General features: G+C 36.0%; 2 protein-coding genes across 2 annotated transcripts; both read right to left on the minus strand.

Moving 5' to 3' along the window:
• Nucleotides 1–7,677: 7,677 nt before the first annotated feature.
• LOC113100304 (BSD domain-containing protein 1-like) lies at nt 7,678–15,641 on the minus strand. The gene is made up of 11 exons (XM_026265092.1): nt 15,541–15,641; nt 14,444–14,501; nt 13,954–14,070; nt 13,632–13,799; nt 13,481–13,535; nt 13,271–13,386; nt 13,103–13,171; nt 11,435–11,522; nt 10,863–11,273; nt 10,624–10,727; nt 7,678–8,840 (listed from the first exon to the last, which is right to left on the minus strand). Exons 1-11 carry the CDS (start codon nt 15,549–15,551, stop codon nt 8,808–8,810), a joined length of 1,230 nt encoding a protein of 409 aa, XP_026120877.1. The 5' UTR covers nt 15,552–15,641; the 3' UTR covers nt 7,678–8,807.
• A 5,310-nt stretch (nt 15,642–20,951) lies between these two features.
• Nucleotides 20,952–22,247, minus strand: LOC113100305 (oligodendrocyte transcription factor 3-like). Its single transcript, XM_026265093.1, has one exon. The coding sequence runs from the start codon at nt 22,006–22,008 to the stop codon at nt 21,253–21,255; it is 756 nt and encodes a 251-aa protein (XP_026120878.1). The 5' UTR covers nt 22,009–22,247; the 3' UTR covers nt 20,952–21,252.
• Between the last annotated feature and the right edge of the window lie 839 nt (nt 22,248–23,086).

Here is a 23,086-nt window from a genome sequence, read left to right on the forward strand (position 1 = left end):
ACCCAAACATGTGGCAATAAAAACAGCATCAATATAGCAACAGCCTTGTCAGGAAAAATCTTCTAACACGATCCATTCGTGACAGAGCAGAGAAATGAAGGACGCGGCTCAATTCGACAGTCTGCCTCAGGAATACAGATGACAGCATTGTTTCTATGGTAACCATTCTCCCAGTCTTCTCCTGATAGTGTGCCTCCCAGTTTGGAGCTTTTTTCTTCTTTTTTCTCTCTAAATAATAGAACATGGACCACCTGGAGGGAGACCACACTAGTTAGCAACTGAAGCAGTGAGCTAAAACCAGGGTTCCCACACTTCGTTTGTGATTACTGGATAAAGATTTTTTTTAAAATCATTTTATAGTGATTGCATTTACAAGAGCAACTGATCGCTTGCAAAAAAATGTTGAAGGGTCATTTTCTAGCCAATGAAATATTTTACAGCCGAACATATTAGGATATTACCTAGTATATTTTAATGGGAACCCTATTTAAAAAAGAAGAGAAGAAATATGAACTTTAAAACTTGAAAGAATAACACAGGCTGCTTGAGGGTTGCCTCATGAGAAGTTGTAAAAGGTAAATTTGACATCTTCACAGCAACAGGAGCTTTAAACATAATGACACCATTCCATAAGAGTGATGCCAAAACCAATGGAGAAAATCCCAGGCTGCCCTCCTCGAGCTCTAGAGATTAACCCTCAGTGCTGCCAAGCCAAACAAACACAGATCTCTGCCACGTCGTCTACCTCACACTGATTAGACCTAAAGCAAACACTGGCAAAGGCATGGCAGGTCAATTAAATACAAACGATGCCAACCGCAGCATTGCAAACCCGAATGAGATGCCAACTTAAGTGATGTAGAGCAGTGTGTGCCAGTGAGGTCAGATCTGAATTACTACAGCAGACGCAAACCATTATACCAAAGTCAGCTTTCTAAATGTGTTAAATACTAAAGGTTACTGGGCTATATTAAAGTCTCTTTCTGCACATTTTAGATCTCACAATGGCTAATTTTCTTGCTATCTAATATACCTTCTTTAGGCCAAATTCAGGCAGCATAACATGTTTTATTCACAGAGAATAATATATGCAACAACAATGTCTGGATTGTAAATATTATTAAACGTAACCATATACACTATATGAATACTTTTCAATATTGTATGTGTTTCTCACCATATATATATATATATATATATATATATATATATATATATATATATATATATATATATATATATATATATATATATATATTTTTTTTTTATAAAAAGTCAAACTTTTGAGATAAAAGTCACAATTTTGAGATAAAGACTTGCCAATTATGTCATAATTAATAATAATGGTTTTACCAAATGATTTGGACTAGCAAGATTTGTCATACTTATAATTATTATTATTTATTTATTTTTGTCATTATTATTACCTTTTACCATACACTGATGCCTTAAAAAGTAAAAAAGATTAAAAAAGACTTTTTGATAGATAAAAAGAATTTTTGACATTTTGACTTTATCCAATAATTAACAGTCAAAAATTACTAATATTATTATTATATATATTTTTTGTAATACGGAAGAAACGGGCTTCAAAGCAGTCTATACACACACACACACACACACACACACACACACACACACACACATATAAAGTTTAAAAAATAATAATTTGGACGAATGACTGAGAATTTCTGTGCTGAAAATCTTACTTCCAGGTTGGTACAAGCTTCGGCTGTTTTTTTCGATCATGGATCTAATGACATAGACGATGGTGGAACTCCTTATATGAACATTTCTCTTGGAACAGCACACCAGCGCACACACATTGACCAGAGGAGAACGAGACGGCGCACATCAACACGCTTCAAAATCATCTGCAGCGCTGCATAGGATTTGTTTGAGAATGTCTCCAAATAAGTGCATTTTTGGATGTGAGGGAGAGTTTACTGTATTCAGCTTCACAAATAACCGAGCGTTACATGAACAGGAATTGCAGTTTGTTTTTCCGGGGCAGCAACGGAGTGTATCAAGTGTGTTTGTGTGTTCTGGTCATTTGAGTGAAGGCACGCCTCCAGGAGCTCGGCTTTTTCCGGAGAGAATCGGAAAGCTGTATTTTTCTTTTATAAATATGATCAAACTAAATACTTTTTTGAGATATGAAAGATGCAGTACTACTCTATAGGTACTCAAGATTAACAAGAGATTAGGTGAAACTGTGTATGTTATGTACCCTTTAAGTCTCTTTGAATACAAGCATCTGCTAAATGCATACATTTAAACATATTCAACTCAATATTGTACACTTTATACTACAGTAGATACATTGCAGGTAGGATTGCTTTATGCTATTTACATGCGAGTATGACAATGGCATGTGAAGTAATGTAAAAATACAGAGAAAGAGCCAAAGTTCTAGTCACTTATATGTCATTGTCCCTCTAAACTCTGATAAACCGAATATTGAAAAGAACAAAAACCGGCCAACATCACCGGCATTCGGACAGAAATACTTCACAAACCTGCTGTTCAAAGCTCAGGAACTGAAGAACGATCAGGTGTGTGTGTGTAAAACAGTGAAGGACTCTTGAAGTTTCAAGGCTGAAGACGGCTGAATTAACTGAAAGGGTTTTAGACTGACAAGAAAGTTAAAGAGTGATGAGAAGAGTTCATTAAGAATCTCATTATTTTTAATGGGCTTGGTTAAACGTATAGGAATGGAATAATGAGCCACCACGACTCATCCTGTTTCTCTTTTTTCAATATCTTTCCAACTCACTACTTCTCAAATACTAAAGCACACTTTCTCTAAACACATAACATTTCTAGATCCTGAAAGGCTTTTTGATGTTCCTAAGAATTATGGTTAGGGTTTGTTGCGCAGTTAATTCAACTTGAACAACTTCTATTCAGCAGTCTATATTCATATATTACATTTTTTATACATTTAAAATCTCAAGCTCTCCCTTTTGACTAACATTCATGGACTTTTCAAACTTTCAAAATATAACTCACAGGAATGATGTCAATGTAATATTTGCAAACTAAATTATGATTGGTATTTTCTTTCACGTAACTATTTAACCACCTTTATGTTTTTGCACATACAGTACCATTGGCTAAAATGAGCAGTATACAACATAACACATTGCTCAGAACAGTATCCCACAATTCAATGCATTAAACTAGAATAATGCTGTGTCCCATCTCACATACCACCTGCCCTAAATAGTATTTGAAAATAGTATTTTTGTATCCTAAACTATAGTATGCTGAAATAAGTATTCCAAATGTAACTGGATGGTCTACTACTAAGTGCAGATCATGCACACTATAATGGCTAAAATTGACCACATCCTACATTTCTGAAGGAAGATTTTTAAAAAAATGTGTTTAGATAAAGGGGTTTTAGGTATTAATAATCATAACCAGATGACAAAGAATGTATTTCATCTGCAATTTCATGGTGAACTTATGTTATCTCATTAACTTTTAAACACAGCCTGTCCCAGAACTTAAGTGGTATAAAGGTAAATTGAGATATAGGTCTAGAGGTAGTCAACAGCTATTTTTCTTTTTTACTTTTTTTCTCCAGACTTTTCAGACACAAGCATTACATGAAATTAGATTAAAAAAAATGCAAAATAACCATTTCTGAGATGACTGCACACCAATCACTGAATTAAACATTCACCAGAGCGAGGCCTTGTGACAACAGTTTTTAAGTTTAGAACTGTGCCATACACTACTTTTTAAATGTATACAGAAAATAGCATTAAAAGAAAACAGTAAGCAATAAAAACACAGTCCCAAACACTGCCATGAAGTATGCTAACAACAACAACAAAAAAACACTCCTCACTCACAATAAGCTTTAAACTGAGAAAATGAGCTGAAATTAACCTTATCAACCAAGCACCAAGTAATAACTTAATACAAAGGGACAAATATTAATATTTTTTTGGGGGGGGGGGTGTAACTGTACCTTCTTCGCTTCAACCACAGGTTTTGGTCAAGTCTGCCATCTGCTGTCCCCAAAAGAAGCTGCTACTCTCATAAAAACGCATTGCAGCCAATGTATGCTGCATTGATTAAAGCAACTAAAATACTGTAAATGAGGCTTATGTTTTAATTATGCTTGCTTAAAGATGTTTCTCCTGAAGTTATATTTAGATCGCATGTCATCATCTCCTTGTTTCCAGAGAGTCGCAGAATGAATATTAATAAGCGTTAGGAATTAGATTTAGAATATATATATATATATATATATATATATATATATATATATATTATAAATCTAATAATGCGCTTTCGATCGACATATATATATATATATATATATATATATATATATATATATATATATATATATATATCGAAAGCGCTTTCGATCGACATATATATATATATATATATATATATATATATATATATATATATATATATATATATATATATATATATATATATATATGTCGAAAGCGCATTATTGTAGCGCGAAAGTACATTAATATAATGCGCGAGCGCAAATCTCTCTGCTTGCGCGCGGGAACTGGGCGCGCGCTCTCAGATACGTTGCTCTTGTAAGAATTTTCTCTGGGCTCGCTCATCAGAGAGTATGCCTGCACTTAAAACTGAGAGCGCGCGCGAGCAGAGAGATTCGCGTTCCGCACATTATATTACGCGCTCGAGGAGAGAGATTCGCGCATTATTAATGTATTTTCGCGCAACAATAATGCGCTCTTGACATTTGACACGGAAATAACGCCATAAAATAACGCCATATTTTGGAAACAAGAGATGAGCCCCTGGTCTAATGCACCACCAACCAAATCCGTTCTCAAAGACTTAACGTTACTTTTAGTCATTATTTTATTTGGGTAACACACATATTCTAATCAATGTATGAAAAGTTTAGAGCCCTACTGATGATTGAGTCTAGAGTGTGTCCACCTGAATTTTAAAAAATCTCAAACATGCTACGAAGTCCCGATCTGAATCAACCGAGTCGCGAACGGGCTCCGAAGTCCCGATCTGATTCAACCGAGTCGCGAACAGGCTCTGAAGTGCCGAACTGAATCAACCGAGTCGCGAACAGGCTCCGAAGTGCAAATCTGAATCAACCGAGTCGCGAACAGGCCCCGAAGTGCCGATCTGAATCAACCGAGTCGCGAACATGCTCCGAAGTGCCGATCTGAATCAACCGAGTCGCGAACATGCTCCGAAGTGCCGATCTGAATCAACCGAGTCGCGAACATGCTCCGAAGTGCCGATCTGAATCAACCGAGTAGCGAACATGCTCCGAAGTGCCGATCTGAATCAACCGAGTCGCGAACAGGCTCCGAAGTCCCGATCTGAATCAACCGAGTCGCGAACAGGCTCCGAAGTCCCGATCTTATTGAGACTATAAAAAATAATTCTGCATCAATTTTAGGTGTGCCAGCTGCCACTGTGGGTGGCACAGGCACACCCGTGGCTAGATTAATCTAGATTAATTTCAAGATTACAGTGAGATTAATATAGATTAAAAAAATTAATCTATGCCCACCACTAATATATATCACACACACATACAAATCAGTTATCAGTTATCAATTTTGAATGTGAATTTTTGTAATTTGCACATTTTGTTCTAAATGTATTGTTCACACACACACACACACACACACACACACAAAACACACGCATACACACCCACACACAAACACACAACTGACATCAGTTCACTGATCTATGTTGTTCCAAAATCGACTTTTTTAATTGCACATTTAAATATGTGGGTTTGCACCCAAAATGTATTTTTTTTTTTAATGGCACATATGGATATGTTTGTTTAATGCAGTTTAAATGTTATGTGGCTGTATAAGCAGTTGTTTTGAAATTAAAATTGATGATAAATTACTATTTCCCTTTGCAGTTTGACAGGCCCATTTTACCTGAACAGCTGGCCCATTTTACCTTAAACTGCTCATGCAAAAAAAGTTGGCACAACTGATGTTTCAAGAACTATAGGGCCTAAATAATTATATTTTATTACATAATTTCAACACAAAATTATCAAAAACAGTCATTATTGATCATAAATACACATGGAATAGGCATTTATGGTATTGTATTATTGTCCCAAACGATTTACCAAAAAGTGGCCCAATTTAGCTGATATCACCCGACATGCTGAATCGACAGGTAAAAAAAAAAGCCTCAAGTCCAAATATTAATTTATCACCAATTAACTGTTTGACAAACACTTCCTGCTTCGATGTCCAGATCTGAATTTGAAAAAATCTCAAACATGCTACGAAGTCCCGATCTGAATCAACCGAGTCGAGAACATGCTCCGAAGTGCCGATCTGAATCAACCGAGTCGCAAACAGGCTCCGAAGTGCCGATCTGAATCAACCGAGTCGCGAACATGCTCCGAAGTGCCGATCTGAATCAACCGAGTCGCGAACAGGCTCCGAAGTGCCGATCTGAATCAACCGAGTCGCGAACATGCTCCGAAGTGCCGATCTGAATCAACCGAGTCGCGAACAGGCTCCGAAGTGCCGATCTGAATCAACCGAGTCGCGAACAGACTCCGAAGTGCCGATCTGAATCAACCGAGTCGCGAACAGGCTCCGAAGTCCCGATCTGAATCAACCGAGTCGCGAACAGGCTCCGAAGTGCCGATCTGAATCAACCGAGTCGCGAACATGCTCCGAAGTGCCGATCTGAATCAACCGAGTCGCAAACAGGCTCCGAAGTGCCGATCTGAATCAACCGAGTCGCGAACAGGCTCCGAAGTCCCGATCTGAATCAACCGAGTCGCGAACAGGCTCCGAAGTGCCGATCTGAATCAACCGAGTCGCGAACATGCTCCGAAGTGCCGATCTGAATCAACCGAGTCGCGAACAGGCTCCGAAGTCCCGATCTGAATCAACCGAGTCGCGAACAGGCTCCGAAGTGCCGATCTTATTGAGACTATAAAAAATAATTCTGGGTGTGCCAGCTGTGCCACAGCTGCGACTGTGGGTGGCACAGGCACTCCCTACGCCACTGTTCTGAATGCCTTCGGCAGAATTCAAATGAGCCATCTAGATTAATTTCAAGATTACAGTGAGATTAATATAGATTAAAAAAATTAATCTATGCCCACCACTAATATATGTATATATAGTTTTTTGTTGTTGTTTTTTCTTTTCTTTTTTTTTTAGTCACTTTCAAACAAAGCCTTAAGAAATATCAAACCAAGCAGCTTTCTGTTGCTAAGTGAATTCGAGTGACCCCGTTGTGAAATCTGCGTGGTGAATTCTATTGAAATTACTACATTTCGTCCATGAAAACTTTTAATTGTGACCATGTTTAAAAATAACAGTACAGTACAGGCGAAAAATTTAACTTAATTCTGAATGCTTCTTGCACAGTTTAAAATACAGGTCACATTAAACAAAGAAAGATAAAGATATATATATATATATATATATATATATATATATATATATATATATATATATATATATATATATATATATATATATATATATACATATACACACACACACACACACACACACACACACACACACACACATACATAATTAATTACAGGTAGCATAAAAGTGAGCAAAAGTGATGTACAATATAGCACAATATTGTGGTTTAAAATTACCAAAAAGAAAAAAGGCTATTCAAACAAATCACTGATTTGCATGATATTGCTTTTAATGGTGATGTGCATTGAAAAAATAGAGGACAATATAACTGTAAAAAGTATTGACAGCTTGAGACCCATTTTCTTTAAATATGTCTATATGATTATGATCAAAGTAAAGGTCTAGAGACTGTAGAGATTAACATGCAAGAGATTTAGATGATATGAGTCAATCTGAAGGCTGTATTCACCAAAAGATGATCCTTACCTTAAAGAAAACGCCCGAAATATAGGCCTGCAGTTTAATACTATATTGATACAAAGTGTTATTTAAGTGTCAAATAAATGGGAACTCAAATGGTCTTTATATTACGGAGAGTAAGCCAAGTGACCCATGATCATCTGGACGATCTATCACAAGTACAATTTCAGTCTATGAGAAGATGAAGACAAAGACAGGGAAATAAAGTGGACAGCACAGGAACAACAGGTGCATTTAGTGAAAGTACTTTTTTTTGTAATTTTTGCATGACATTTTTTCATTCCACACAACACTGAACAAGGCCATACAGCATCAGCAGAATAAACAAAGCATCTGTCCATCTCCATTCTCAATACCAGAATAACTTGCATGAGATTAAAGGTGTTAGCATTTAAAGAGAAACTAAATGAAAAAAAGAAGCCTCTATGCCAAAAAAAGAAAGAAACATAACTTACATATGTTTTTCATGTGAAGGATTATTTTCTAATCCTAGAATAATGATGAACAGTTTAATAAATTACAGCTAATCAGGAGCCCCGGCAGTTAATTTCCATTCGCCCACTGAAATCTCCAAAGAAGAATAACATTAATGTACATACGGCAGTTACAAATGGCATTGCGAGATGACCTCTCCTCATTAACTCATACGTGCTTTCTCTGCTCAGTCTTCGTGTTTCACCGCAGGTCATCTTTTAGGACAGCCAGAATGAGACCGGATCACCTCCTCACACTTCACATCACTGCTTGGTGGACATGTGTTTAGCTAGAGAGTAAATTTCATTTGCAGGAGGTGACCCGCTCACTGGATGAATGAGCAGGTGTGGCCGTAGACTAGGAGTTTTATATATATATATTAAGCATGGTTCACTTTGGGGACAGCAACGTCGATATCAGGCCAGATTTCCCTCCACCAGATTCTCACTCCCAGTTCTCCCAGTCCTCATCTTCCAACTGGTAAAGACATAAAATAATAAAAACAGAATTTATTACTGCACCTGGTATTGCCATTCCTCTGGGGTGATCACATCACAAATGTACAGCACATAATCCGAAATGTCTTGTGATCGAACCACTCAAAAATCATTTGGAGGTTGTCAGACAAACTTATGACCACATTGCAAGTTAAACTGTAGTTTTTTTAAATGAAACTATGGTCCTAAATAACATTTAATAAGAAGTAACATCTAGGGATACAAGATATGGGCAAAAAAAAATCTAATTTTAATATTTATTTTGTTTAAAATTGCGTTTGTGATTTAAAATGTGATTTTTTATGAAGATAAAATGACGTCAAAGATTTGCATGCACACGGTAATATTTGTGGAAGTGTACATAAGACCATAAGTTTAAATTAAATTTGCATGTGCAGGAGAAACATTGTAAAGGTGTAAATCTTGTCTCAAGCGCAATAAAAAAATATTTGCACCATTTTACTGTTATTCGTAAGTGTAATTCATGTAATGTGAAACTGCAGCTTAATGCTAACGCAAAATAAATATGATCTGCATTCTTCTGACATCCATTTTTCCACGTTTATACTTCTGGCACGTTGATTTCGCCAAAAGACGGTCAAAAGCACTGCAAGCCTGTGAACAGTGTTTGCAAGCGAAAACAACAGTTTAAAGAACTGCGAAATGGATTGACTGCATAGAACCAATCAGTATGTGTAAAAAAAAAAAAGGTTGCAAATGTCTAAATGTCTCGTTCTGCATGTAAGGAACAGAAAAGTTTCCGAAATAATCCAATATGTACAGCTCTGTCTTTCTTTGCTCTTACAATTTTGCACTCCATTTACTCTTATCTAAATGGGTCAGTTAACCACATCATATGCCAAGACATTTATCTTAATTTTGTTCAGGATCATTCTTACTTCCGGAATGGTACTTTTAACATGCACATACAAATGTGAAAAAAAAATAATACTAAAAAAATAACAATTAAAACATGATATTTTATAAGATGTGTAACCATTTTTTTTAGGTATAAAACCATTTCTTTTATTGTTATTAATCATGTTATAAGCAGCTCTGACTCTTGCGCTTGCAGAGATGGAGCAGCATTTACTGCAAACTAAATCAATCTGAATAATAACACTATAGTCTTCTGTAGAACTGCTTCATAGCTGAATCTAGTTTGTTCATAATTGACAAATCTTGCAACACTGACACTTATTGAACACTGAACTGCGTTGCGATAAATATCTACACTGCTCTCTTTAGCAAAGCTGTTTATCACTGACCTGGTTTCATAACTGATAGATTTTAAACAGTTATTGAACCGAACTGTTTTGGGGCTGAATAATGACACTATTGTGTTATTAGAGCTGCTTTACAGCAGAATTTGACGCATATTTGATCTATCTCTGTTTTATACCATTAAGTTGCTTTGAAACAATCTGTATTGTATAAAGCACTATAAAAATAAAGGCTACTTGACTTGTTAATGCTAAAGCATCCTGATAAGCCACAGAAAACATACTATAAGAGGCATCCTACTCGCACATCAATCAACTAATCTCCTAAAACAAGAACTTTGAACTGGCCATGCACCAGACATCTAAACTCAGTGAAACAAATTCTTTATCTTAGATACAAACATCTACCAAATGAAGAAAAAGAACACAGTTTAGTAACTGTCCAATCTTCAGAAAATAAGAAGTAAAATAGTATTATTTCTAAACATGGTGTAAAGAGCTTCATCATATTTACTTGATTAACTGTCGTGAAGAACAAACCTCTTTTGTTGCGTCTATTTTAGACAAAGCCATCTGAACCTCTTCTTCTGTCATATCCAGATCGAAATCCTTCTCCCAGTCTTCACTGACATCTGTACTGGATCCTGCATGTGCACAAACACACAGGAGAGACAAAACATCAGAATTCAATACTTCATTCATACCAAATGATGTGCTACAGTTTAAAAGTTAGTTGTTGTTGTTGTTTAATCGATATCTTTATTCAAAAACAGTTTCACCTTTCTTGCCGTTATTGGAGGGGGTGGATTTGCCGCTGTCTGAGTTGAGCTCAAACAGTCGGAGGTCTTGAGCTACGTCCTCTCTGGCGGTCTGTGAGGGTCGCTCCTCTGGGAACGACTCCTGAAGACTGGCCTCTGAGAGTTTCTGAGAGACCTGGTCTGCAGCGGGCGATGGCTGCGTGACTCTGATGGTGACGGAGTCTGCTTGATTCTCGATCTGGGTGGAGAAACTGACGCTGTCGCTGCTTGCGGAGGGAGTGACGTCAGATGCTACATTGCTGGTGGAAACCACCACTTGAGCGGGTGAAGAGCTTTCAGGAGTGGCCTCTCTTGTTAATGAAGGGACACATGCCTCTTCGACAGGTGGCGTGAAATCTAAGCGAGAGGAAGACGTGGCCCCGAGAAACTCACCTAGAGAAAGAGAGAAGAAAGATGGTGATAAAGGAACACAAATGCTCTGTTCTAAAACCTTGTGAGCTGTCTTTTAAGGCAAATAAACAGCAAGGTTAAACTAGCTAGTATGCTTGACACTTTCCACTAAAAATCCAAAATGATGCTAATTTTAGCCAAACCTTCTTCGTCCTCTTCCTCCCAGCCAAGACTCTCAGAATGATCCGTCTGCTCTGCTCTCTGCTTCAGTGCTACTCTCCTGGCCTCCTCCTAGAAACACACACATTTTAGATTAATAAGGTACAAGGTACTGTGCCATTTTATAAATATACCTGTGCATCCCTTAAAATGCCACCAAATAAACATTAATGACTACTTTTAGTCATTTAGCAGACTTACAAATGAGGACAATAGAAGCAATCAAAATCAAGAAAAGAGCAATGTTGTGCTATGCTATAACAAGTCTCAGTTAGTTTAACACAGTGAACATAGCAAGTAAAAATGTAATAAAAGAAAACCAATAGAATAGAAAAAGAATAGAGCAAGCTAGTGTAAGATGCCTCTTTTGCTTTTGTTAATTGCATTAAAAAATTAAATACAAGAAGAATAGAAATATATTTTTTTAGAAAAACAAGCAGTTAGTAAATAAATAGGATGCAAGTTTAAAAATAAATAGAGCAAATAACTTTCAACACTTAATTTGTTCCCAATATCGGCCTGAAGTCACAAACAGAACATTATTTGACTTGATTTAAAAAAAAAAATTTTTAACTGAAAATTGTGTTTTTTTGGCTATGAAAGAAATGTTTAACACACTGGGTACTATTATAATACATTATTAAATTCTATAATCAATGCACTGCTTACGTAGATTCATTTTTAGACCAATTAGGGGCCTTTCCAAAATTACAAGGTGACTTAAAATGATGTTAATGAATTAATTAGATTTATTTATAATTAAAATATGCAATAAAATAACAAATCTTAAAATAATAATAAAATAATAATAATATAAAAAATGCAATATATATATATATATTTTTTTTTTTTCTTTCTTTCTCTCAACAACTGTTGTTTTTAATAAAGAATATGCTGTTCTAGAAACATCTCGAATAACAAAACTATAAACAGGAACTATATAAGAGGCCTTTGATTATTGTATTGACAATGAGGGACTAACTGAAATGTTTCTCCCAAAAAATAAAAAAATATCAGTTTTCAATAAAAACTCATCAGTTGAGTTTATTAGTTCATCAGAACAGATTTGTAAATGGTGCTTGATCGGTGTATATTTCTCTCCTGTTTCAGACAAGATTTTTTCAGTGAAGGAAGCAATATTATGGATAGAGGACATATTTTAGCGGAAGCAGAGGTATGTAGTCAAAAACCCTTTTCACTTCACAAGATGATAACTGATGGACTGGAGGGGTGAGGAATCGTTGTGGATTATTGTGATGTTTTTATCAGCAGTTTAGTTTGCTCTGATGAAGAAACAAACTCATCTTCATCTTGGATGGCCTGTGATTAAATATTAAAATATTCAGCAAATTTGAATTTTGGTGTGAACTGTTCCTGAATTTTGGTGTGAACAGAACAGCTGCCAAATACTGCATATACAACTGCATATACACACATGACCAGCAGATGGAGCTCTCATCTTAATCTTGAACGAACTGAATGTGTGTTTGATACCACACCTAGAGCAAATATGAAACCTCAACAAAAGACAGTGCTGTGGTGTTACGTTTCCTGTCATTATGTTGTTTGAGCACCTGAGCTGTGTGTGTTCAGATAAGCTCATAAGCCTGATGTCAACTCAAGGGTCAGTATTAGACACAGATCTGCTGTACCTGCTCCAACTGGAACACTTTATAGAAGTACCGCTGCCAGAACTCTGAATGAGCCACTGCTGCCGGCACCTGACGTCAACACGGGCAAATTAATGCTTTTATTAGGTGGAATAACATGCACAGATGAATCGTGGTCAGTAAGGAAGTGCATTAAAGGTTGCATCATACCATTTTAGCATAAAGAGCTCTTAGAGCGGGGCTGTTGACCAGCAGTTCAGAGATCTCGGCTTTCCTCTCTTCCAGTGTGAAACTGGACAACCAGGCATCGAACTGTTGTGGAGGGCCTAGAAAGAGTAAAATGCATGGAATGCTCTTCAAAACTCTTCAAAAAACATCCATGTTTGAGATCTAGATCTAAAACATGAAGCATTTACACACCGTCAGGCTCATTGCAGTATGTAGCAGGGTCTGCTTGAAGACTGTAGAGTCGAGCCTGAGAGCAAATGCAGTATATGAATTTAATTATACATGTAAATATGTATGCATATATTTAACCTATTATTTCTGTACATGTGTGGATGTGGCTGACCTTGCAGCTGTCGTACACCTCTGTTGTGCCTGACGGAGTGGCTACCAGCGTGATGACGTCACAGTCGATGGTCATGTCTGGGGGAGGGGACAAAGTGTCTGTGATCACACCCAGAATATTCGAAATGCCCTTCTTCACCTTTTCTGTGGCCTCTGATGAACTTTCAACCTAAAAAAAAAAGCAAACTATCATTTGTGGCTAGGGTTTGTATATACATACTGAACTAAAGGGTTGATATGTCTAGCTTTAGCACTGAAGACTAAACAAGGTAAGAAGGTAAGAATTAACATTGTTATGGTGTGTTGTAAAACTGTTTCCTTACTGCCAGTTTGCTCTTAATGGCGCTCGCTGTTGCAACAACGGAGCATGCCGTGTCATGTTGGACCACGCTGGAGAATTCTGTCAGGTCACGCTTGATAAACTCATATGCCTCAGCTGACTGTTGAGACAACCCATCATTTTATGATTAGTAGTCATATAACTATTCATTTCATGAGCACTTATATTAATTTCAAAATATATTCATTCGAATAAACATGAAATATTTGCATGAAAAATACCAAATAGAGGCAGATCTGAAACCAAACGGGCACATACATTTCATAAATTATTATTAAATGCCATATAAATGCATTTTAATACAAATTTAGGCAGGACTGAAACCAAATTTGATTAATGGTAATGAACAGATTACGTGTCAACAATAATTATGTACAACATTTTACACAAGAAATCAAATGTATGATTTAAAATGTATTGTACGTTACGTCCACACTGGATCTGATCTGGATTATGGTCTGGATCTGTCTCACCTTGTCTTTGACGGCCTGGAAGCTCTGTGTCAGCCAGCCTCCCCACCATCCTCCTTCCCTGTGACCATCACACGTGATTCAAATCATTTAGTAACATCACAAATGATACATATGGGTAACTTCTGTTATATAGAATCATTAGTACGACAGCTTTTTAGTGCCACGTTGAAAAAATAATCATTCTAAGATTACGAGATTAAAGTCTTAATATTTCGAGAATAAAGTCGAAATGTTTCGAGAATAAGCTCAAAATATTACGAGATTATTTTGACTTTATTCTCGAAACATTTCAACTTTATTCTCTTAATATTTCAACTTTATTATCGTAATATTTCGACTTCATTCTCGAAACATTTCGACTTCATTCTCGTAATCTTAGATTAAATTTTTTTTTCCAACGTGGCACTAAAACGCTGTATAACTTCAGGAAAAAAAAAGGCCTGTGTTGTAATTTAAGGAATCAGTTCTCTTTTTAAGGAACTATCCTCTGGTAAAACTCTGGCACTTAAACGTCATTAATTACAACTTGATTATTTACACACTGTCAAAAATAAACAATGTTATATCATCGTTACTATAATTCTTAAAAAAAAATATATATTTTTTTAATTTGATCTCTGACATATTTGATGTAGATATTAAAAAGTACATCATATGAATGAGACATATAATCAATCGATCATCAGTAGATCATACTCTAATCACTCCAGATCTGTCAACAATGGCAGTCTGGAACATTCTGTGACAAACGAGCTTTATGAGTCCTTCATTCAATATCTCACCATGACATTTTAGCCCTTTACTGTGATATACATGATCTATGCCCTGTTTATGTAATATTAGATGGGTTTAAATTAATATTATAACTAATAACGATGGCTGTAACATGCATGTTTTTGTTCATGACTCTGTGATATTTTTGTAAACAAACCCGTCTGACTTCCTTCTTCACATCCTCCAATAAAACCCATCATTTACAAAGGTCACAAACATCTCTTTAATGCGGATACGCACTCTTTAGAGTTAAATTAATGTTGCTAAATGACAACACGTTATTTATATCGTGCAAAGTGAGCATATATTTGCTGTAAACTCACCCGTCTGCCATCTTCAGCGCATGACGACATCAGCAATGCCTGAACTCTGACCTCACCAAAGCGTCAAAATAATATTCATAAACACCGTGTTTAACAAAGTGAGGATAATTTATTAATTAGTTTAATAGTGATGTAAATCAATAACTTGCGCTAAAAAGAGAAAATGTGCATAAATTGGTTAGTAAAAAAAATAAAAAATTATACTGCGTGGTAAGGCAACCGCAAAGGCTCAAGATTTGTGTGGAAACGCGAAAATGACTGTCATTACACTGACGACCTGTAGGGGCCGCCAAAAGTGATAAACACAATATAATCACAATAAACTAATTTATGAAATAAATTAAATCTGTAAAAAACACTTGGTAGGTATTAAATGTGTGTGTCAGAAAAATAAAAGAAAATTCTGACACGTATTTTACTTTATAGTTCATGAAATTTAAGAACTATGAACAATTACGATTAATTTATATACTTGTAAAATGAATAAAAAATCTCTAAATAATTTTTTTTTATATATAAGTGCTATAAAGTACTATTTGCATGTTTTTCATCTTTAGAACTATTTTTAAAGATATTAAAGATTTAGAGATATTTTATCTGACAAATATTTGACTTTATATTTCATGAAATTTAATAACTTAAAATAAATGTATAAAGTGTATATTATAGTGTGTGTGTCTGTGTGTGTGTGTACTAATTAGATTTTATATTATTTATTTCAATAAATAGGATGATGAGAAAAACATACTAAATTTAAGGATAACAGTTTTAAACAGTTTTCCTTTTTCTTCTCTTTTTTAAAAATATATTGAAATGTAAAATCTACCAGAATTTTGGCCAACATTTGGCCAAAAATCAGGATCTTAGTTAGCTATCTCATAGTTTAGAGGACTGAAAAAAAAAACATAAATAGCATAAAGTCTCATGGGAGAGAGTTTGTCTCGTCACTTTGTTACACATAATCAAGAAGTGAATTTGCTCATGATGGAACTGACACGATGGGTTTATCACCTCATTAGAATTCAGAATAGCCCATATGGATTGAGTCCTAATGGGAGTGCTTAACTACACATCTGAGGCCTCAGACCCCTCACATTATATTCACATATGACCCCCTTCTTAGATGTGTTTTGCTTGTCACTGAGCACAGAGCTGCTGACAGAAAGTGAGGTTTAACAGGATGTCACCGGGTCAGCGTTGCCATCGGGTGAGCGCTGCCTCTCTCTTAATTAAAGCCTCCCTGAGCAATATGTGCATGAGTTACACAATATGTCCCCCAAATGCTCCCCAACCGCACTAATTGGGTCCTTTGGTTCCCTAATTAACTCTGTCAGTCTGAACCTGGGGCCGCAGAAGGCATTTTCATGTATTGATTAGATGAATCCGCTACAGTATGTCAGGTTCAGAACAGATTGCAGAAGTATCATCAGGCACAAAAATACAAGAAAAAAGAATGAGATTTCATGTAACCACTTACAGGCTGAGTGGTTCAATCTCTGACAGATTTAATCTTTGTCTGTTACTATTTTAGTAACAAATACAGTTAATACATGGGGGGGGGGTAATGGTGGAGTAATGGAAACACTGGAGTAATGTTGCTAAAAATTAAACTCACAGTTACAGGAATAAATTACATTTAAAGATATATTCAAATAAAAAAAACTGTAGTTTTAAATTGCAATAATATTTCAAAATTGTCCTGTAGTTGTGAAAAAATAAATGCATTTATTTGATCAAAAATACAGTAAAAAAATAATAATAATATTGCGCACTGCCTGCAGCTGTGGTAACCAAAAAAAAAAAAGAAATAAAAAAAACTGAATTTAACAGCATTTTCTGTTTTTATTTGATCAATACTCCATGAGACTTTTGAGCACATAAGAGACTTTTTTCAAGAACATCAGAATATATATATATATATATATATATATATATATATATATATATATATATATATATATATATATATATATATATATATATATATAGTTTAATAATATTAGATTATTTTATAGAAAATTATTTAATAACATTTATAGTAATATTTCACAATTATAATGTTACTGTATTTTTAAACAATGAAATAAATTTATTTGATAAATGGTATGCAATAAAAAAATCTTGTTGTAAAAATGAATGTATAAAACAGTTCTTTCCCTAACAAGCATTCACATACAGATACATCGCATGCTGTTAACTCTCTATGGACCATTATCATCTGCCCCCAATCAGGAAACACCAGCTTTGCACAAGTCAATGTGTCTAATTATCCCTGTGCAGCAGGCTGGGCCACAGCTCCCAGTAATGCCCACAATATTTTCAGCTGCTCATACACACCTGTGCCTGTGACCTGGAGGAGGGCCCCGACTCAGGGGGGTCGCAGGGACACAGGGACCGCAGAGGGATCTTCTTCTCTGGGCAGGATGGCAGCTGCCTCCCCCCGCTGGGACGTTCACCAGCTGACTGCGAGCAGGCCCCTGACAGGAGCTCTTTAGCGCTGTCAATGGGCCCAAAATATGGAGCTAAGGGCCTTTGTGTTGCTGTTGGTGTGTCAGGGCCCTCTGCAGGCCAACCGGGCTGGTTACCACATCGAGAAAATCCACAAATAGAGGGGGCTGTGTTACGGGCTGCACCCTGCGCCCTCTCTTTGTGCTCGGAGCGAGTGCTATTGTCTTCCTCCATTTAGGGTGAGAGAGAGAGGGAGGAGAGCAGAGGAGGAGAAGAGACACATCACTTCATCTCTCCTCTGATCTCTCAGTTGTCGGCCCGGGATTCCTGTGAGGAGAAATGTGTATTTTTCACGCTTGATTTAGCTCTTGAGAAATACAGTCTCAAACTGCGTGCATGTGTGTATAAAGGATTTCACACAATTAAATGAAGATTTCAAGTACAAAACGCATTGGATTGCAGCATTTTGCGCACTGGCACTATTATGAAATACACTTCCTTTCCCTTCCAAAGGAGGCTCTTTAGATTTTAAAATGTTGGACACACTGAGAAAAATGTTCTTTTAAGAGCTGTTCATTGAAAGGTTCTTTGGGGGACTAAAAATGGCTTCTATGGCATCAGAGCAAAAAATACCCTTTTGTATCCTTTGTTTTATAGAATGTCTGCTTCACTCTAAGTAATTTAAAGACTAAAACTGCACTCCTGAAAAGAAAGGCTGTTTATTTGTATTTCTTTTTAAAAGTGTTGTATGTTGTAAGAGTGCTAATCAAAGCTGTGTGAGTTTACCATGCAAGGAGCCTAAAATCCACTCATTCAGTGATGCATTGCTTTGATTATAAAACATTAAAAGTTAACATTAAATAGTTGATATTTCAAAGGAGAGCTCTTTTAATGCTCTGTGTTCCTAACAGCAAGCAGGTTGATAAACACAAAATAATGTTCTCTCAGTTTGTACAAACTAAAATTGTGTGGATATTAATGCAGTTAAAATCCACATCCACAAGTCCACAAGCTTTTCACTAATAAACATTAAAATGCACAGCTACCAAAAATAAAAGTATTACCAAAAAAGCATGCTTTTGTTCCTCTTTTGTAAGATGCTTGGGATAAAAGCAATTAAATATTTCTGCGTTATTCCTTTCAAGGAATGCCTTGCCTGACTTCTATAGTGACTGACGTCTAGTGCATCAGAGTAAACTTGAAACTTGCATGATGAGTCAAAATTCCATACAGAGGTCAGCATGATAGCATGCAACTGATGTTGGATGCAGAATAGCACTTATTTAGTGACTTTTAATTCTTTATTGCATGGTGACGTCATATGCATTATATTACATATATCTATATATATCTATATATATCTATATCTATATATATCTATATATATATATATATATATATATATATATATATATATATAGATATATCTATATCTATATCTATATATATATATATATATATATATGAATGTAAGTATAAGTTTATGCAAATGTAAGTGCATTTCGTCACTTTACTCTGAGTCCTGGTTTATTTCTGATGCCATTGTGCCCAATATTTCACACCTTAATTTCTAACCATTGGTCATATCAGAAGATCCAAAAAGTCAAATGATCCTCCAGCTAACAAATGATTGTGTGCACAGCTGTCAGATCCTCCAATGAAAACGACTCCCAGTGAGGACGGCCTGAATATGATCACAGCTTTATTGGACAGTGACAAATCTTCCTGCACTAACATGAAAAGAAGTGCTGGCCGTCCCCTGTGTGTGCTGCACAATGCTGACGCGCCAACCTGGCGACAGCTTGCGTCTCTCTCTCACTGATTGATGGGTGAGAGTAGGCCCCGGGCTCCGAGCGGTCTGGCTGCCTTTCTTTTTCATACATTAACTAGTCTCGGTACAGATGGTTCAATCGAAAGGCAGCATTTTATAGAGGGCAGAAATGATGCCTGTGTTTGTTAGCATATGGTAAAAACATAAACATGGTGTGGGCAATATTGCAGTAATGGTGCTGGATGAAAACATATGGACTCATTTTATATTCATATATATCATGAAACCCACTGACACATTCAAACACTGACACATGATTTCAGAACAGATCAGCAGCTGGCATTTTTATTTTTATTTTAGCGCCTCATTATTTCGTGTTTATACAAGCTTTATTAGAAATTGTGTGGGTTATAAGATTTCTTTTTTAATTCATATTTAGTAATTGTTCTTGAATTATTTTATAGATTTCCGACAGTTTAATTAAAAAAGTTATTGTTTAATTGTATTTGAACAAGCAAGTAAGTTAAGTATTTAAAAATTATTAAGTATTAAAAAATAATATTAATAATAAAACTATTAAGTTACTTAAAATAAATGATTTAACAGGTTTAACTTTAGTACAAAATGTTGATATCCATTGAACTTAACCAAGGAGAGAATAAATAAATATATAATTAATAATATTAAATAAATGTATAAATAAATAAATAAATAGAAATAATAAAACTATATGGACAGGGTTAAAAATCTCCTGAGTAAAATGGTGCACTGTTTTCCATAGTTATACAGCATACTACACTAAATAAAATAAAATAGAAAATAATAAATAAAACAGATAAAATAAAAACATTGATGTTACAAAACTGTATATATAATCTTTTCATAATTTTTTAAATTATTTCATTACTAATTTTTTCTTTTGTGTAATCTTTTTATCTTATTTATAGAACATAAAAATCTGCTTTGTGATTTGTTTTAAATGCTGCATTAAATTCAAGTCAATAGATCTGCAAATATTCCTAATATTCCTATATCTAAACTAGTAAAGTGTGATGCGTGCAGCTTGAATGCATCTTAAGAAAAAAGCTTATCTCAAACACTTAAACATGAATGTTTTTCCTTAAACTAGGTGCACTTTAAAATATTACAGATTGTTCAAATGATCAAATGAAGACACTGAAAAAGCAGGTTATTTTTCATTATAATAATAAATGTTTAATTTAAGAAACAAAACTATATGTTTTCAATTGCCATTTTGCTACAAAGAACATACAAGCACATATGTTCATACAGTGACTGTTCAAAAATGCTATATAACAGTACAAAAATTTTTTGATATAAAAATAGCAGCAGTTTGTTAGAAAAGAAATTCTGTACAGGACATTTACAAAGTTTACAACACTTCTAGAAACACATCCAGATGCTTTCAGTTCTTCTTGAGTCCGTATTTTAACTTTGGCCTACTCCATCCTTGAGCCTGGGCCTCGCCTGAATCACTTCCCCATGGAGAGGCTGTGCAGGCTGGCTGTGGAAGCAGGGAGAGGCTGGCAGAGGGAGCATGGGCAAGGCATGCCGGGGAAATGCCTGTAGCTGCTGGAGAGATGCAGAGGGTCTTTCATCAGGGTGGGAAGAGGTGGAGCAGGGAAACCCAGATATCCAGCCGAGGGTGGAGAATGAGGGGCTTGGACCATTGTTGGTGTGGAGGTGTGCTGGGAAGTGCTGCCCACCAGAGAGTGCAGAGACGGGGCAAGCGAGAGCAGCGACAACTGTGACGCCGGGGCAGCTGAAGTTGGCGGTAGAACCCGTCTAGCTGAGTGACTCTGACCACTGGCTCCATAAACATCACCTATTAGCTTCTTCATCTCCTCCAGAGAGCTGGACAGCATGAGGATGTAGTTTCTGGCGAGGAGCAGGGTGGAGATTTTCGACAGCTTGCGTACAGATGGGCCCTGCGCGTAGGGCATCACCTCACGGAGCCCGTCCATGGCCTGGTTGAGGTCGTGCATGCGTTTGCGCTCGCGGCTGTTCACTTTGAGACGTAGATCTTGCAGGCCGTCTTTGGAGTGATCGGCCCGTGTACGGCTCTTTCCGCCGGATCCGGTGCTCTGAGGTGATTTTTCAGGCCTGGACTGCCCCGTTTCTCTATCTGCACAGTAAGCTTGAAACACCTTGTTTGAGAAAAAGCTGGAGCCCACAGCCAGCTCTGGTGAAGAAGACCGACTGCATGTGGAGCTTGCATCAGAATCCATCTTAAAGTTGTTTCTGCAAAAACTTGGTTGAGAGCTTGCAATCCTCTCAAGAGCAATCCACTTGCGCAAAGTTTAAAAAGTCAACCTAAGACGCAGCTACTTTCTCTAAGAACTTAGTTCGTAGGTCTGCAGAAACGAATGACTGTGTATCTGTGTGAACACTGAGAGGGCTTTATTTATACTCCTCAGCATCACAAAGACACAATGAGACGCATAATGTGACATTAGGCTAAGAGCCAATGACAGAGGGGCCACACTTTCACCCCCACATACCCCTTCCCTGCCCCAATAGCACTGTATACACCCCACCTCCACAACACACACATATGCACACTGACACACAAACTGCAATAGCTAGCATGCACATGTATGTGAAAAACACTTGGACCATGCATTTCTAATGGTTCGCATATGATCTAAATGAAGTGCAATATAGTGACGTGATTACACATATACATGTTAGGATGGTCTGTTAACTGTTAACATGTTTGTTATCATACTCATAAACTCGTGTATTAAAAAGTATTTATTTATTCATCATCATGAGAATATTTGGTAACACTTTACAATAAGGTCCAATTATTTAAGTTTAGTTAATGTATGAAATAACAATGAGCAACTAATTTCTCACAGTGTTTTATTAACATGCATTAAAGTTAGTTAATAAAAATAAAACTGTTCATTTTTTATTTCATGTTAGCTCAGGGGCATTAAAAAAAATATTAACAGACACAACTTTTGATTTTAGTATGTGCTAGTAAGTAAAATTAATGTAGTTAACAAATGTTAGAACAACTGTAAAGTGTTTGCTATGCTGCCTTTAAATTATTAACATTTAGAACATTCTTTTTTCATTATTTAATAACTATTTTTATATTTATAACCATTTAAGGCAAATCGCTAGATGTTTTCATCTGTAAGTCACTTTTGATGAAAGCATTAAATAAATGGTTCAATGTAAATGTAATAGAATGCTGTATTTATTTATTTATTTATTCATTTATGTATTTATTTATTTTTATAATTAATGAGGATCACCACTGAGAATAACAAATTACCAATATATGTTTATGAATAA

Source organism: Carassius auratus, unplaced genomic scaffold, assembly GCF_003368295.1.
Source record: "Carassius auratus strain Wakin unplaced genomic scaffold, ASM336829v1 scaf_tig00217239, whole genome shotgun sequence".
NCBI lineage: Eukaryota > Metazoa > Chordata > Actinopteri > Cypriniformes > Cyprinidae > Carassius > Carassius auratus.